General features: G+C 47.1%; 1 protein-coding gene across 10 annotated transcripts in view; it reads right to left on the bottom strand.

Moving 5' to 3' along the window:
* Positions 1-16333, bottom strand: part of CTTN (cortactin) — a 42555-nt gene that overhangs the window by 23072 nt on the left and 3150 nt on the right. For 7 of the 10 annotated variants that reach the window (XM_074273298.1, XM_074273300.1, XM_074273306.1 and 4 more), the window contains exons 2-5: positions 9496-9579; positions 5504-5590; positions 4342-4415; positions 1961-2090 (exon numbers count right to left, since the gene is read on the bottom strand). In XM_074273298.1, coding sequence (XP_074129399.1) covers positions 1961-2090; positions 4342-4415; positions 5504-5590 — 291 coding nt within the window. In that variant the 5' untranslated portion in view covers positions 9496-9579. Of the gene's footprint in view, positions 1-1960; positions 2091-4341; positions 4416-5503; positions 5591-9495; positions 9580-10852; positions 11084-16333 lie in introns of those variants that run through there. The other 3 variants (XM_074273302.1, XM_074273299.1, XM_074273301.1) reach the window with 2 other exon arrangements.

Below are 16333 nucleotides of genomic sequence, written 5' to 3'. Positions count from 1 at the left end.
CCACTACAAAGAATTCCCAATCCCTCTGTTTTTGTCCACCTGCATTTTTTATTTCCTTCACAGGCTAATTGTACACTATTTCAAAGTCCGATTCTTTTAGTACAGCGAAACAACTGGACATGTATTTGTATTTAACTTATATTGTATTTAATTTATACTTTAACATATTTGACATGTATGGGTCACCCTGCCATCTGGGGGGCAGGGAGAAAGAGGGGAAAAGTTGGAACAAAAGGTTTGGCAATTGTCAGTGCTGAAAAATTACCCATGCATATATCTGGTAAATAAAAAGCTATAATTAAAAAAAAAAAAAAAATTAAAGCCCTCTGCACATAGCAAACAATTCACAAGGGGTTGCTGTGAGCTGAACATTAGTGATTAAGGATAAAAGGTCCCCAAATGGCACCATAAATAACAATACAATCTTGAAGCAGGCCTCAGCTTGCTCCCCTAATAAACATCCTCTGATTGACAGTTTGGGAATCCCTCAACACTCCCCTCTCCTCTGCTGTAGCTCAATCAAGCCTGAAGAGACAATTGAAAGGAGACAACAATCTCTTGAATGACTTTTGTAGAAAGGTGGCAAGTGGCTGACGCCAACAAAGGGTTAAGTACCAGTCTGACAGGTCTCCTATTACTTCCCTATTATGACATCCCCAACCAGAGTTCAGAGTCCAACTTCCATAAGAAACCTCACCCAGCTCCACCTAATTGCAAGGAATTCCAGACTTGGGAGGTGGGAGAGTCCTTGGGATGTGGACACCCTCTTCCTTTCTCTCCTCTCTCCAAGCCCAGGAAGCTCCTTCTTACCACTTCCCATGACTTAGCTCCCACAAAGCTCCCTGAGGCAAAGAGATAAGTGACAAAGTCATCCTTTCTTATAAGCCAATACTTGATTTCGTGACTAATTTGGGATTGACATCTTCATTTGGAAGGCTCTATACCAATAGACTATAAACCAGTTATGGTCCCCAATGAGCATAGTGTCATCTTGTTGTCCAAGTAAAAGATTTAATACAAAAAGAAACTACACCTGAACTAGCTCAACAGCTGATCTTTACCCTCCCATCCAGGGCAGGAAGACAGGCAGGGATCAAGAGGACCCAGAAACCAGGCAACTCTAAGGCCTGGCAGCAATGTGGAGAATGACCACGGTCCCAGAACAAGACAGTTGTCTCCAACACCTGCCCTTCGGGAACAAACCCCCACGGGCTCTAAAATTAGCCGGGAGGAAAGAGGCAAAGGACTGTCAAAAGAAACAGACGGGAGTTGATGTGTTGAGTCAAAGACTTCCCTTGGCTTCTGCTAAAAGCCAGAAACGATCGCTTGAATGAGGATCTGCCCACAAGCTTTTAAAAATAGTGACTTCAACCTCAGCCTCTCAGTATAGATTCAATCTATACCTTTAGTCTTTCAAGTTTATTTAAGATTTGAAGAAACTCCGATAGCTTTGGGTCAGATCTGGCGATCGTCCCAGCCACATGGTGGTCTGGACTTTGGGTGTTTCAGGCTGGCCGCCAACTGGCTGCTTCTGCCAATCCTGGCCACAGTTAGCACCAGACACTGATCCCTTCCCTCACCTCCTTTGTAACCCTGTGCATTTTAGTGGATGTATTTGGTACCGCTGTTCTCTGAAGGAATCAACAGGGAATCACCCATGGCCCATCAAGATCGTCCAGGACGCCGCAGAGGTTAAGAACGGTTATTGCCCAGGTCAAAGACCCTGATCTACCCCCACCATGAATGGGACTGGCCGCCACATGGGTTTCTATGAAATTTTGAGGTAAATAAATAGGAAACCCACCACCAAATTCCAGACCCGAAGAGCCAAGTTTTTTGCCTTCTCCTGCATTTGCATCATTCTCATCCAGAGTTTTCAGCTGCTTGGGTAGAAACAATGGGACCCATGCACTGTTCCGTCACCGCCACTTTAGAGAGAGGTTTGCACCTCCCAACTTACTTTATCCATTCTGTCCTGCTCCACACCAAATTTTCCTCCATAGCCATGGGATGCTTTGGGTCCTGTCTCGAGCTCCTTCTCCTTGAGGGTCTGGTGTTCTTGAAAAACATTTTCTCTCAGCTTGTGTATGCTGAAATAAAAGGGAGGAAAATTACAGAGCAGAACATTTCTCCTGGTTCTCCCCTCCCCCAGATAAGGTATGTAGTCCCTCCCCCCCGTTCCTCCCCCACCAATCCCGGTCTCATGGTTCAGGAAGTTCCCAGAGCTCCAGCTTCCACTGATCCTCATCGTGTGCTCTGCAGTCAGCTAGTGAAGGTGGCCCCTCTCTCAGCATCCCAAAGGCCCCATGACACTTTGAGGGAAAATAGGTCCACCCCTTGTAAATGAGACCATGGAGAGAGAAATCCCTGGACCTGAAAGCCGAAGACTCTTTCCCATCCTCAGGGACAAAAGATAGTGCTCTATTTGTTCACACGCCTGACTCTGGGTTAGAGCAATGCACCTACAGACTTGTGGGTGAGGGAGAGACAAGAATGAGGAAATCGAGGGAACCAACTGGCCGCAGTCCAGGAATCCTGTGGATTCCTATCATTCACAGAAAAGCCACGTCACAAACCAGACCGAGCGGAATATGTGACGACCAGGAGGCGCTCAGACAGAGGCTGCGCTCTTTAACTGAACTAACCAATCCCATCAACATTGAGAAAAAGGGCCTATCTCTAACCCCCAGCAGAGAGACTTGAACTTAGCAGCTCTCATCAAAGATGGGTGCAAATGACTTATTTGGACAACAGGCCCATTTTTCCCATGATCCTTTCCTCCTGACTCTCTGATAGCTGGTAGCCTGCAGCCTGAAGGCTGTCCAGGGCCCAAGGATGGGCCCCCATTTTCTGGGGGAGAAGCCTCGTGCCCTACCGGAGAGGAGGGAGCAGGGCTGGGCACTGTGTGGCCCCCCAGCCACTCTGGGCACAAGATACCTGCCTCAGTCCTTTTTTTCATCCCCAGTGTCTGGCCCAGAGTAAGTACTTTACGAATATATTTCTTGCTAGCTGCTATGAGAATCGAGTCCTAATGCTCTAGGGAGCCCTGAAAGGGGCTCAGTTTCTAAATGCCCCGTCCTGTCCCTTAGCCTCAAATACAGTGATGAGCTCTAAGAAATCCACGGAGAGGTGGGCCCCTGAAGGTCTATACTGACAGACGTCACTACACCGATTCCCTTTTTCTAAAGCATCTCAAAACCAGAGAGAGCAGAGAGCAAAAAAAAAAAAAAAAAAAAAGAAAAAAGAAAACTACAACTGATCTGACCAAATGAGGAACCGGCCCAGGCTACTGGAGAAGCTCGTGCCGGCCAGAAGGCCCTCAGTGCTGGCAGGCTCAAGCCCCAGGAGGCTTCACAGCTGCTCCAGGGGTGCTGCTCAACAGCGTCCCAGCGCTGAGATCCCTGCAGGAAGGGTCTGGGGGAGGGGGAAGGCTTCTGCTTCAAGCTGACTTTCCTGGCCCTTCTCCAGAAAAAATGTCCACTTGATTCTATAAGACCTGGAATCAAGACACACACTTCCCAAGAAGCTAAAAAGAGCTCTCCGGCCCACAGGCCTTCCCGCCTTGGGGGAGATGCTCCTCAGGACCTCCCTTTGAGGAGGCTCACCTGCCAGGCAGGAGTCTTAGGACTGGTCTCTGCCTCCCCCCTCCTCCCCAACCTCAACGCCTAGGGATCTTTGCTTCTCCCAGTAGAACGGAAACTCCTCAAGGGCAGAGACTGGTTTCTGTCAGCTTGTATTTTGCATTCCACCTCTTAGCACTGTCAGGAACACAGTAGGTATTTAATAAATGCTTTATCTGATCTATCTATGAACCTCAAAAAGTGTGAGAATTTAGCCTTCAAATGGTTCACGGAAACAGCTTTGGGATGGGAATGTTTGGCTTTTTAAGGATCGGCCTTCTTGACTTTCTCGGAAAAGACGTCAAGTCACGTCCACAGCTGAGTGACCCAGTGACACATGTCAGGCTGTTTTCTGATCTTCAGGGCCCACTGCGCAGGTGGGACCAAGCTCTGGGCTCCACCCACTGAGCGCTTGCTGGATCCTGGGGACAAAGCCATCCCTCAGACACGGGGGAGCTCAGGAAGGCTTGGCTAAGAAAGGAAATGGGGGAACACCCCCACACAGCCACCTACCAGGGCTGCCGGGCAGTTCTATACTGACTCCTGCACCCTAAATGGAGTTTGTGCTGCACACAGGGAGTTAATGATTAACGATTAATCATTAACTCCCTGGAACACCAGCCTCTGAAGCATAAGCCTGAGACAAGGAGAGCCCTGGGTTCTCTGACCAGCTCCCTCCCCTCAATTTGGCCAGGACAAAGGCAAAGAACCCCCCCCTTACTTGATGTGCTCCTGATGCCCAGACCCTTTCACCGTCTTGGCACCCCATCTTTGCTCTTTCTCGCTGACGTCATTCTGCAAAGAAATAGATGAGAGAAGACAATCTAGAAGCCTTTTCTTAAAGTATATATGAATGCACACACACATACACACACACACACACACACACACACACACACTCCACACACACACACACATTCCACACACAGAATATATATATGTGTATGTAAACACATATATACTTTTTTTTTTTTAAGGTGGGGACGTAGAAGGGAAACTGACACACTAATACATTGTTGGTGGAGTTGTGAAATGGCCTAACTGTTCTGGAGAGCAATTTGGAGTCATGCCCAAAGAACTATACAAATGTCTATCAGCAGTCTCACTACTGGGTCTGATCCCAAAGAGATTATGAAAGAGGGAAAAGGACCCACATGGGCAAAAATGTTTGTGGCAGCCCTTTGTGTAGCAGCAAGGAACTGGAAACTGAGTGGATGCCCATCAGTTGGAGAATGACTGAATAAATTAAGGGATATGAATGTTATGGAATATTATTATTGTTCTGTAAGAAAGAATCAGCAGGATGATTTCTGAGACGCCTGGAGAGATTTACAGGAACTGATGCTGAGAGAAGTGAGCAGAACCAGGAGATCATGGTACAAAGTAACGGCAACACTGTGAGGATGATCAACTATGAGAATCTTAGCTTTTCTCAGCAACTGGTGATGCAAGACAATTCCAATAGACTTGGGATGGAAAATAACATCCACATCCAGAGAAAGAACTATGGAGACTGAACGTGGACCAAAATATACTATTTTCACCCTTCTGTGTGCGTGCTTGCTTTTGCTTTTTTCCCTTTTGGTCTGATTGTACATGTATAATAGACTGCAATAATAGTAGTAGATAATAATAATAATAGTAGTAGTAATAGCAGTAGTAGTAGTAGTAGTAGTAGAAGATAGACTGTTTGCTGTCTTGGGGAGGAGGGAGGTTAAGAAAGGGAAAGAAAAAAAATTGCAACACTCACGAAGTTTTAGAAAAGTGAATGTTGAAAACTATGTTTACATCTATTTGGAAACCTACAATACTTCTGAGAAAAAATTAAATTGGAGACACATAAATTTAAGGAAAAAATAAGAAAATGACCAAGCTGGACCTACCACAAAATCTGGGTCGGTTTCCCAGTCATCGGCCCCCTCATCATCCTTGCTGACAGATATAGAATGTCCTGCTGAAGCTTTCCACATCTGAAAGATCACACGGCTGTTCATTAGGGCAATTGGGAAGATGGAAACATCCCTGACTTTGGATGAAGAGCATCTCCATAGTGACATAAAGGTTCCAAAATTCTACAAAATGAAGATTTCCTCCCCCCACTCGGGATATACACTGACAAACTCCTCCTGCTGATGGCAATGACAATAGACAGCTGACATGGGGGTGGTCCTTCTAGGGGCCCAACGTTCTCCCCACATATCACGTCACATGAGCTTCCCAACAAGCCCGGATGTAGCTACTGTCACCACCCCATCTGACAGAGGAGGGTCACACAGCTAGTGGATCAACATCCTTCCAACTCAGAGCCCAGCACACTACGTGGCTGCCACACCCCCTGACGCTGGAGCTAAAAACTGGTTTTGGGCTTCTGTCCTTATTTAGACCCCAGGAAGAATCCCTGGCTCTATTCCAAGAGAGAAAGAACACAAGTGGATTCATTTCATCTTTAGGACACACTCTAAACTTCCTGGAGTGACCTAGGCCAGGATTCAGCTTAGCCGGATCCTGGAATTGTCTCCCTGGGAAGAACAGAGCCTGATCTTGGGCTGTCTGGACCCTCAGGTGAGCTCACACATCAGAATCCCCATTCGTGGAGCACCAGGATGTGTTGGATCACCATGGTCTCCGTTTAACAGAGAAGTAGTAAGTCCCACTGGGTCACAGGGGGAGGGAGTGGCCCAGGGGTCATAAGGGCAGAAAAATGCCCAGAGGTGCGACTCCAGAGCCTCTGGACAAGTTGTCTTTCCAAGGCTGCGCCTGCCCTCCAAAAGCACAGAAGTGCTCCAGAAAGACCAACAGCACGTTATCCTTTCGGGAGCATGTCCCAGATATACTGCCTAATTCACTTGTGACCAGGCATTCCTGAGGATTATATGACTAAAGGCTTTTGTTTCATATTAAAAAAAAAAAAAAACCATAACAAAACAAAAAACCACCCTACTCAAGAAAAGGAGGGAAAAAACCTGACGCCAGCAAAATGACTTTTGAAAAATCTACAAAAGGCACAACTTGACCACAAAAAACCCCACAATTTATGAGCCAGAATATGAAAGGGACTTAGTCTTCTTTTTGCAAAACCACTGAAAAAAAGCTGACACCGAATGGAAAGCTATTTACCATTGGTCTTATTGAAACTCACTCGAAGCTCGCTTTGGGCATCTCACGCGTAGCCTGTGACTTTGGCCTCCAAGGCCCCTGGCCCTGTGAAAAAATTCTCAAGCCTGACACAAGGTGGAAAAGGCCTGAGGACCTACTATGCGCCCTGTCTAACCCACCCTATCCACGGATGGTCCAAGTCTGAGCACAGGACGCCAAAGGGAAACCAAGGATCGGCCTTTCACTTACAAGAACAGCCAGGCTGGGCAAGGGAGGCAATCAGGAACTTGCCCAAACCTGGTACTTCCTACCCGGGCACCCACAGTCACGGCAAGGAGATTTCCAACCACTTCTTAACAGCAGCCAACTTCCCAACCAGACTTTTAAAAGCTTAGGGCTGGGGAGTCCCAAGTTTTTATATCACCACAGGCTTTTCCTGTGTATTCCCAGCGCTGCATTTGGTGTATTCTCTCAGAGACTCAAATGCATCTCAGAACAACATAGAAAGTCACTCATTCCCGACGGCCCATGCTGGCAAAAGTTCTCGCCAGGACTCCACCCAAGGGGCTGGCTGCCCTTCCTCCATCGGCACTGAGTAAGTGCTTAATAAATGTTGCCTGATCAGCCATAAAAAGTGCTTAACATGTTTATTGGCCACAGAAATCACCTCCTCCAAAGGGACCGATCCAACACAGAAGTGAAGGGAGGTGGGATCCATAGCGCCACTCGAAAACAAAACAGCAAAAGAGAAAGAGCTAGACACAAAAATATAAAAACTAACTACAACTTTTTAAAATGAGTCAAACAAAGACAACCAAAAATACAACTAAAGTTCTATCCTGGGAGAATTGGTGGAGGTAGCACCCTGCTGTGTTACATTCCCTCCCCCAGGCTGGAGCTGAGTTCAAATCCTGCCATAGACCTCCTAACTGGTTTAATACCCTTCAACTCTCTAAGGCTCAGTTTCCTCCTCTACAAAGCAAAGGATTTGGAGTCAGTGACCTTGAAGGTCTCCTCCAACTCTAAAGCTGGGACGCTTCCAATTCTGACCATGGTTGAGCAGGGGTGGAAAGTCTCCCCGAGGGAACCGGCAGCCGTCAGACTCACTGGCTGGACTAGAGAGGGGGAAGGTCATGAACATCCTAGCTCTGCCTCGTCTGCCTAAGGGACATGGCCTTCCCCTCTTTGGACCTCAGCTTCCTCACCTCTCAAGTCCCTAAAAACTCAGACTCAGATGCAAAGACTGTAAAGAGGGCAGAGTGAGACGGGAAGCCGTGTCTGGTAAAAAACAGAGATCTCCCATGTTTTTGAAATAAAGTTACCAAAAATACTGCAGAGCAACGAGTCAGAAACGACAGACATAGAAAAAGCAGGCACACGAGAGTTTTCGAGAGACGTCCTTGGGTGGGGAAGGGCCACATTCAAAGAAAAGGAGGAGAAATGGCAGAATGCCTAAACCAAGTAGAAAAATCAGACAAGAAAAGAGAGGAAAGGAGAAGAGAAAGGAAGAAGAAAAAGGACAGGAAACGAGGAGAGAGGTGAAAATAGCAGACTAGGAGGGGGAGGGAAGGGATGAAAGTAAAGGGGGGGAGGGAGAAAAAGAGAAAACTTAATGAAGAAGTAGCCAACTGGAGAAAACCATTTTAAATTTTCCAAAGGGGGAAAAAAAAAATCAATAGATGCAATAAACAGTATACTTTTTACTGTGGAAAATTAAATTGCCCCAAATGCAAAGCAGCTGGAAATGTAAGTTTCAAAAAAGGAATCACTGAATTATCCAAACTTGGAAAACTCACAGACACAAAATACCCAAGTAAAGGAGATACCACGACTGTGCATTCATGTTTCCCGACATCTCAGAAAACTCAAAAAAACCCCACAGAACAGACGTCACATTCAGAAAATAATTAAACAAACAAAGCCATTCATAGCATCAGCCAGATATAGAAAGAAACTACTAAGTCCAGTTTTTCCCAAACTGGGTTGGGCCTTCCAAGTCAGGACCGGCCTGATCCTCAAGGGGCCTAGAATAATCCTAGGATCAAACTAGATCAGGGAAATCCAGGCCAAATAAAGAAAACAAAGCGCTTCTCATGCTGAAAAATGGCCACGTGGTAACGATTTTCAGGGGATAGTATTGCCAGGGCCACAGTGTTCTCCTGGCAGCTTGGTGCAGTGATCAGTAAAGAAACTGGAAGCAGAAGTGCTGGGTTCGTATCCCAACACTCACTAGGGTGGGAGCACAGACAAGGAGCGGCACTTTCAGATTGGGCCTAGAGGGCCTGTGGATGACTGCTGGAACTGGTCCACCATTGCAATCATCCTCTCTCCTCTCCCGGGCCTTCTCCCTCCTCTTTCCAGCACCCCTCCCTCACGCCCTTTCCAGCTCCCTGAGTATCAGGACCCTCCTTTTTGTTCGTATCTATATACCCAGGAGGCTCTCTTGCCACGTCTATAATTTTAGGACTGTTTTATGAATAAGCTATGTAGTGCAATGGACAATATTGGATGGGAGTCTGAGTTATCGGAGTTCAATTCCAGCCTCAAACACTTCCCAATTGGATAACCCGAGGCAAGGCACTTCTGTGCCTCTATTTCTCCACCTGTAAAATAGGGAAAACAATCACACTGACCTCCTGGGATTGTTGTGAAGCCCAAATGAGAGAATTCGTGTCTAATCTTTTGCAAACCTTAAGAAGCTGTATAAACTCTATGTAATTCTATGATTTTCTTTAAAGAGGGAGAAAGGGAGAGCTAAGAGCTCGTGTGATGGACCAACCTTTGTTCCCAGCTGAGGACGGAGGACTTCTCACCGGAGGCCGCTCCAACACTTCTGTAAGCCGCCAGGAAATGTGCCGGCCGTCTGCAAGAAAGCCGAGAGCCAGCGCTCAGGAAGGCTCTGAGCCGCCTCATTTGGGAGCGCTCCCCGAACGCTGCCAGAGGAGCCTCCGATTTTAGTAACCGGGTCACTGAGTCCAAAAAGAGCCTGTGCTGATCAGAATCAGCCGCTACCTGGGGCTCGGAGCCCAGATAAATGCAAAGGAAACACCGAGCAGCAGCCTAGCCATGTCCTTCCCTCCTCCTGCCCCCCAGCCCCCAGCCCCCAGCTAACGCGCACACACACACACACACACACACACACACACACACACACACACACTCACACACTCACACACAGAGGAAATGCCTGGTCACTGGCTCAGCCCTCAGAAGAAAACTCCTCCAAGTTGCAGAAAACAGAGTTCCATTTTTCGCTTCACTAGGTTAACATTGGGATATCGCGCGCCTCCTGAAGATTTAAGCAAAGTGGGCTGAAAAGCAAGCAGTCAGCGAGGGATCAAATGGTCCCAGACCAGTATGAGGAGAGAAAACCAGTCTCTCCTGCCGCCAGTTAGCTGGTTGCAGTGCCCATGGCCACAGCATGGAAGAGCAGAGAAGGAGCTGAATAGATAATGAAGAGGTAAAGTTACTGGAGTGAGAAGCCAAGAAATCAAGAAGCCGGGAAACTGAGGAAGTGAGAAATGGGGCTGGAGGCCCTGGCCACAAACCACAAGAGGCTCCGACTCTCCCTGGAGGTTACCTCACTGGGTGAGCCCGGCAGCTCCCTGGATTTTATGACCAGCTCCTGGTATACTCAGCTCCCTCTCCTGCCCCCACCTCTCTGCTGACCTCCAAACTCTGCCTTTCAGACACCTGGTCCCGTATATCCAGCAGACACCCCCAAATCCATGGGATCTTTCCCCCCAACCCCTCCTCCTATCACCGTCCAGAATACCCCCTTCTCCCAGTCTCCTCCCAGTCCCTCGGGGCTCCCAACCCAGGAGCCACCGGGGCTCTCCATTCTCTCTCGTGGCTGTGGCCAAGGTCCTTCAATGTCACTCTGTAACATTTCTCAAATTCGCCCCCTTCTCTCCTGCTGCGCCATCGCTGTGGTCCAGAATTAATCACCCTGGACTATTGCGATAGCCTGGGGCTGAGTCTATCAGTTTCAAGTCTCTTCCCTCTCCCCCAAAGGTTCAACCATGTCACCCACAGTCCCCTCCCCCCCAAACCCAGTAAATCCCAGTGGGTCCGCAGTGCCTTCAGGTTCCAACACAAAATGCTGTTTTAGTCAATCATACCCTGACCCTTCCTACCTTTCCGGTTTTCATACACATTTGTCCCCACCGTGGATTCCTGATCCTCTGGGTGGTTGCATGCACAAGATCCTCCACCTCCCACCTCCAGGTATTTTTTCTGGCTGTGCCCCAAGCCTGGAACACCTTTCCCTCCTCAACCTCACCTCCTGGCTTCCTTCCCGTTTTAACTAAAATCCCATCTTTTATAGGAAACCTTTCTCAACCCTTCCTAATTAAAATTAAAATAAGGGAGTGCCTTCCCTGTGTTCATTATGTCCTATTTATAATATTTACTTTCTGTAGCAGTTTACATCTGGTCTCCTCCAATCAACTGGGAGCTCCAGGGGGCCAGGGCCAGTCTCTTGTCACCATGTGTATCCCCAGGGCTTAACATGTGCCCCTGGCACAGGGCTCATGATACAATGTTTACTAATTGATTTAGATGCTAAAACAGTCTGAACTAGACACTCCTCCTCTCCCCCTGGAACAAAACAGATTCAAGATGAAGAAAGTGATACCAGGGGCCGTGTGGGGAACCTTTGGCTGTGCTGGGGCCACGTGCAGTTTTCTCAAAAAAGCTACATCTAAGACTCTCCAAGAGGCAGCTGACAGTAAGCTCCCAGAGGGCAGGACCTGCTCATTTGGGTCTTTCCATCCCCATATACAGAACAAAGAAGACATGAGCAATCGGCTTCAATGCCATAATTTCTGATCCCATAACCTTCTCCAGGATTCTGCCCCGAGCCACCACATCTTAAGTGTTAGATTGGGCACAAGGGCCACAGCTAAAGAGCTGCCCCCCCCCCATGTCCAGCCTCGCCAGGGAAGGCCTCTGCTTTTCCAGGAGGCTCGACCCCTCTGCTGGGCTTATGTGGCGTGCTGTCCTGGGAGAGGCAGGATGGTTGGACAGAGTGTGGTTCTAATGTTCTGGGAGTTTACAGGCTCATTGAGGAGGCAATAGCAAGCCCTGATGAAGCACAAAGACAGAACAGAGAGTGAGATCCACAAGATAAAAGGGGGGGGGGGGCAGCTCGGGGATGCTATAAAGCAACGGACCCAAAGTAAAGGAGTTCGATTCCAGCTTCAGTCACTTAGGGTTAGAGTCAGCAGTCACTTCTGTGCCCCCTGCCTCAGTTTCTCCAACTGCAAAATGGGTATAATAATAGCACCTACCTGCTAGGGTAAGCTTAAATGTTTTGACCACATAATGAAAAGATGGGACTCATTGGGAAAAAAAAAAAAAAAAAAAGATGGGACTCACTGACATTGGGAAAGACTAAAAGCAAAAAGGAAAAGGGGACAGCAGAGAACAAGATAGAAGAAGAGATAACGTCATGGAAGCAACAAATATGAGCTTGGAAGACTTTGGGAGATGGTGGAGGTAGGAAGGGTGTGATGGTCTACAGCTGGGGTGGGGGATGTGCTGCCCACAGCTGAGCCTGTTTAAGGCCCTTGAAATGTTTTGCTAAAGCAACTGCAGGTGATGAGTGGAAAGTTAAGTACCATGATCTCCTAAGTTAATATTTTTGAATGACCCACAAATGACAAATATCCAAATGGCTGTGGCAGAAACAAGGTTCTCCAGTATCACTAAGAGTCAGACACAAAAGAACAATAGCAACAACCATGGGATCAAATGAAATAATAATTGGAAAGCACTTCCACGGGGCATCGCACCAGGCCAGGTAATAAATGCTAACTCACACTTAGCCATTGCTATGGGTAAGGAGTCTCTCCTTCAAAGAACTTAGGTTCTAGGTTACTTTCCAATTCTAGGCTAGTATTCATATGCACAACAGGCAGGGCCGGTGCAATGGGGTAACTTTATATCCCCAGGGCAGACTCACAGGACCAGTTAGATGGCACCTCACGCCAAACGCTCCCCAAAGGGAGTGCCCGGTCTCCTGTGCTGGGCAGACAAGCTGGCATCTAGACATGGCTTGAAGAGTCCTAGGGGAGACAGCAGAGGCAGGAAAATCTTGGTGACCTCCAACTTCAAGTAGCTTCTTTGTATCTTCCCCTACCACTTCTTTGAGCCTTCCCTTCCCCCATCAGTCAAAAGCCTGCTCAGAGACCAAAGAGAACAAATCAGTTCCTGCCTCCAGATGACTGACAACCCTTCAGCCCTTAGACCCAGCCAAAGCCTCATCTTTTCCAAGCTCTCTTTCCATTTCCTTCAAATAATCTTCCTGCTGCACCACCCTGGCTGCTCACCTCCAGACATTCTCCAGTTTGTCCCTGTCCCCAGAACTAAATATGAGATCTAAAGGAAGCAGAGGACATCCCTCTGCCTGTAAACTCTACCTTCCTGAAGCTACCTGAAAAAGCTATAGTCCTCTGCTTTCTTATATAGTTTGCAGTCCACTCAAACCCCCAGATCTTTTTCAAAACTGCCTATCTAGTCATGTGACTCATCGTATACCCATGAAGTTAATTTTTTAAAGCCTTAGTTTAAAATGAAAAAAAAAAAAAAAAAAAAACATGGATAATTTCCAACATTCATCCTTAAAAAATCCTGTTCTAAAATTTTCAACATGTGCAATTCATGAAGTTGATTTCTTGCTCCCAAGTGTAATCTTTATTTACATTTGTCAAGTAGGATTATATCTGCAAAGCACTTGGCACAGGAACTGGCAGAAAACAGGTACCACACAAAGGCTTCTTCCCTTCCCCTCATCCCTAGGAATTTCATGCAATTGGATCCAGCCCAATAGGCCAATCTATCAGATAAGCTTCTGGAAAGATCTGTCTGGGCTTTTGCTTTGTATCCCAGGCCTTAGCACAGAGGCTGCCACTTCTACGCACGCCCACTGATTGATTTTGGATGCTGACTCTCAACTCCTGTGTCAGCCCTCAGTCCCAGCTCGGTGCCTCCTGCAAATTCGATGAATCCGCTAATTACAGCTTGATCCAAGCCATTGACAAAAGCATGCGGGAGCCAAGGTCAAGCACAGAATTCTGGGGCACTGTTAACAATTACTCTTTGAGGCTAAGCAACCACCCATTTCTGAGGGTCTCTGGTGGATTGTCTTCCCCAAGAAGTACATGATACTGCATCAAAATCTGAGCAGATTGGCTCAAATCCCACAGGTACCACTAGTGGCAGCCCCAGTGCCCACTGAGGCCCAGCTCGAGCCGTGCTGTGTAATATTCTTCTCTAAAATGTAATATTCTCTTTTTGGGGTTTTCTTGGGATCTCTATCAATTCCACTGACTTAGCTCCTTGTTTCAAGTTGAGAGTTCTGGCCCATAACATTGCTGCTCACTTCCCAGACCCAATCCCACCTGAGGAACTTCTATGGTAGTTCTCACACCTCTCTAAGGCCAGGTGACAAAACCCAAAGTTCCCAAGTGCAGTGTTTAGCTTGAGGCAGTGAAGTAGTTTTATAAAGTGCCCAATTGCAATTAGGAAACCCTGAGTTCAAATCCTGCATCATCAGATGCCTCCTGGGTATCATTTAACCTAATGAGGATATTAAGTAAAGATCAAAGCAACTGCCTCCATAGTTACATTGAGGGAAAAAGTGAGGTTCATGTGTAAGGCACTATAAAAATACCAGTTATTGTTATTAATTATTCTATCGGGGAAACAACATGCTAACAAAAAGGTAGGCAAAGCAGAAATTGAAAACAAATACAAGGTGGTTTCAAGAGGAGGGTCCCAGCAGTGGGAGATAAGAAAAAACTCCATAGTAAGGTGATGTTTGAGCCCAACTGCAAGGAGAGGGGGGAGGGGGTGCCTTCCAGACAGGGAAGATATGGAAATAAGAGAGTGGGTGTCTCCTGTAAGGAGAAAAGAGAAAACCCTCTGAACTGGACCCAAGAGAGTATGTGTGTGGATGACAGAATAAGGTAGAATCTGCCTGGGAAGGGAGGTCAGGTCAGGTTATAAAGGCCTTTTCCAGACAAACTTAAGCCTAAAAATTGGAAATCACTGAATGTCTTTGAGTAGGAAGTAACATGGGTAGGTAGGTGATGCTATAAAGTAACAGAGGTAGATAGATGGTGCTACAAAGTAATATGGGTGCTAGGGGGTGATGCTATAAAGTAACAGAGGTAGATAGATGGTGCTACAAAGTAATATGGGTGCTAGGGGGTGATGCTACAAAGTAAGAGGTAGATAAATAGTGCTACAAAGTAATATGGGTGCTAGGGGTGATGCTATAAAGTAACAAAGGTAGATAGATGGTGCTACAAAGTAATATGGGTGCTAGGGGGGTGATGCTACAAAGTAACAGATGTAGATAGATGGTGCTACAAAGTAATATGGGAGCTAGGGGTGATGCTACAAAGTAACAGATGTAGATAGATGGTGCTACAAAGTAATATGGGTGCTAGGGGGTGATGCTATAAAGTAACAGAGGTAGATAAATAGTGCTACAAAGTAATATGGGAGCTAGGGGTGATGCTACAAAGTAACAGATGTAGATAGATGGTGCTACAAAGTAATATGGGTGCTAGGGGGTGATGCTATAAAGTAACAGAGGTAGATAGATGGTGCTACAAAGTAATATGGGAGCTAGGGGGTGATGCTACAAAGTAACAGAGGTAGATAGATGGTGCTACAAAGTAATATGGGTGCTAGGGGGTGATGCTACAAAGTAACAGAGGTAGGTAGGTGGTACTACAAAGTAACACGGGTAGGCAGGTGATGCTAGAAAATAACATGGGTAGCTAAGTGCTAGGCAGGTGGTGCTACAAAGTGGGTGGTTAGGAGATGGTACAATGGACAGAGGGCATGTTTGGAGTCACACTGATCTTCAATTCAAATCTGGCCTCAGACACTAGCTATGTGACCCTGGGGAAGTCACGGAACACAGTTTGCCTCAGTTTCCTCATCTGTAAAATGACAAACCCCTCCAGCATTGTTGCCAAGACAATTCCAAATGGAGTTAACAACAACCACAACAACAAAACCAGGAAGTAACCCGATCAGGCCAATGCTTGCTGTATGTGCTCCTTGGGGAGACTGAGGCATGGAAGTTCTGGGCTAAAGAGAATGTGTATTAATCTGACACCAATATGGCGACCCCAGCAAGGGAGGGAAACTCTAGATGTCCGAGAAGGCTGCATGGGGAGAGAGCCAGCTGCAGAAAACAGAGATCAGTGGGGCAGGAGGGCCTCCTGGGGTGGAAACACAAGGAAGCCCCCAAGGCCAGTCCACTTACCATGTGCCAAGCATCATAAGACCTAAAGATAAAAAGGCACAAACGCTTCCCCTCCCCTCAAGAAGCTCTCCCTCTAATTGGAAAAAAAGGCTGAAAACAATCAGATCCACGGAAGCAGTTCTGAGAGGGAAGGGAGGAAAGGAGGCTGGAACTGCTGAGAGGCAGAGGAGGAGGAAGGACATTTCAAGCAGGGGAACCCCCAATGGAAGTGCTTGGAGACTGGAAACAAGGGCTGGGTGTAAGGCCGGGGTGCTAGACTGGAGAACAGAGGGGGAGTAAAACAGGAGAAGATAAAAGATAGCAAGGAGTCCAGCTGGCTGGGAAGGGCTTG

This window comes from Sminthopsis crassicaudata, chromosome 6 (assembly GCF_048593235.1).
Source record: "Sminthopsis crassicaudata isolate SCR6 chromosome 6, ASM4859323v1, whole genome shotgun sequence".
Classification (NCBI taxonomy): domain Eukaryota; kingdom Metazoa; phylum Chordata; class Mammalia; order Dasyuromorphia; family Dasyuridae; genus Sminthopsis; species Sminthopsis crassicaudata.
This window is presented reverse-complemented; position numbering and strand designations above follow the sequence as displayed.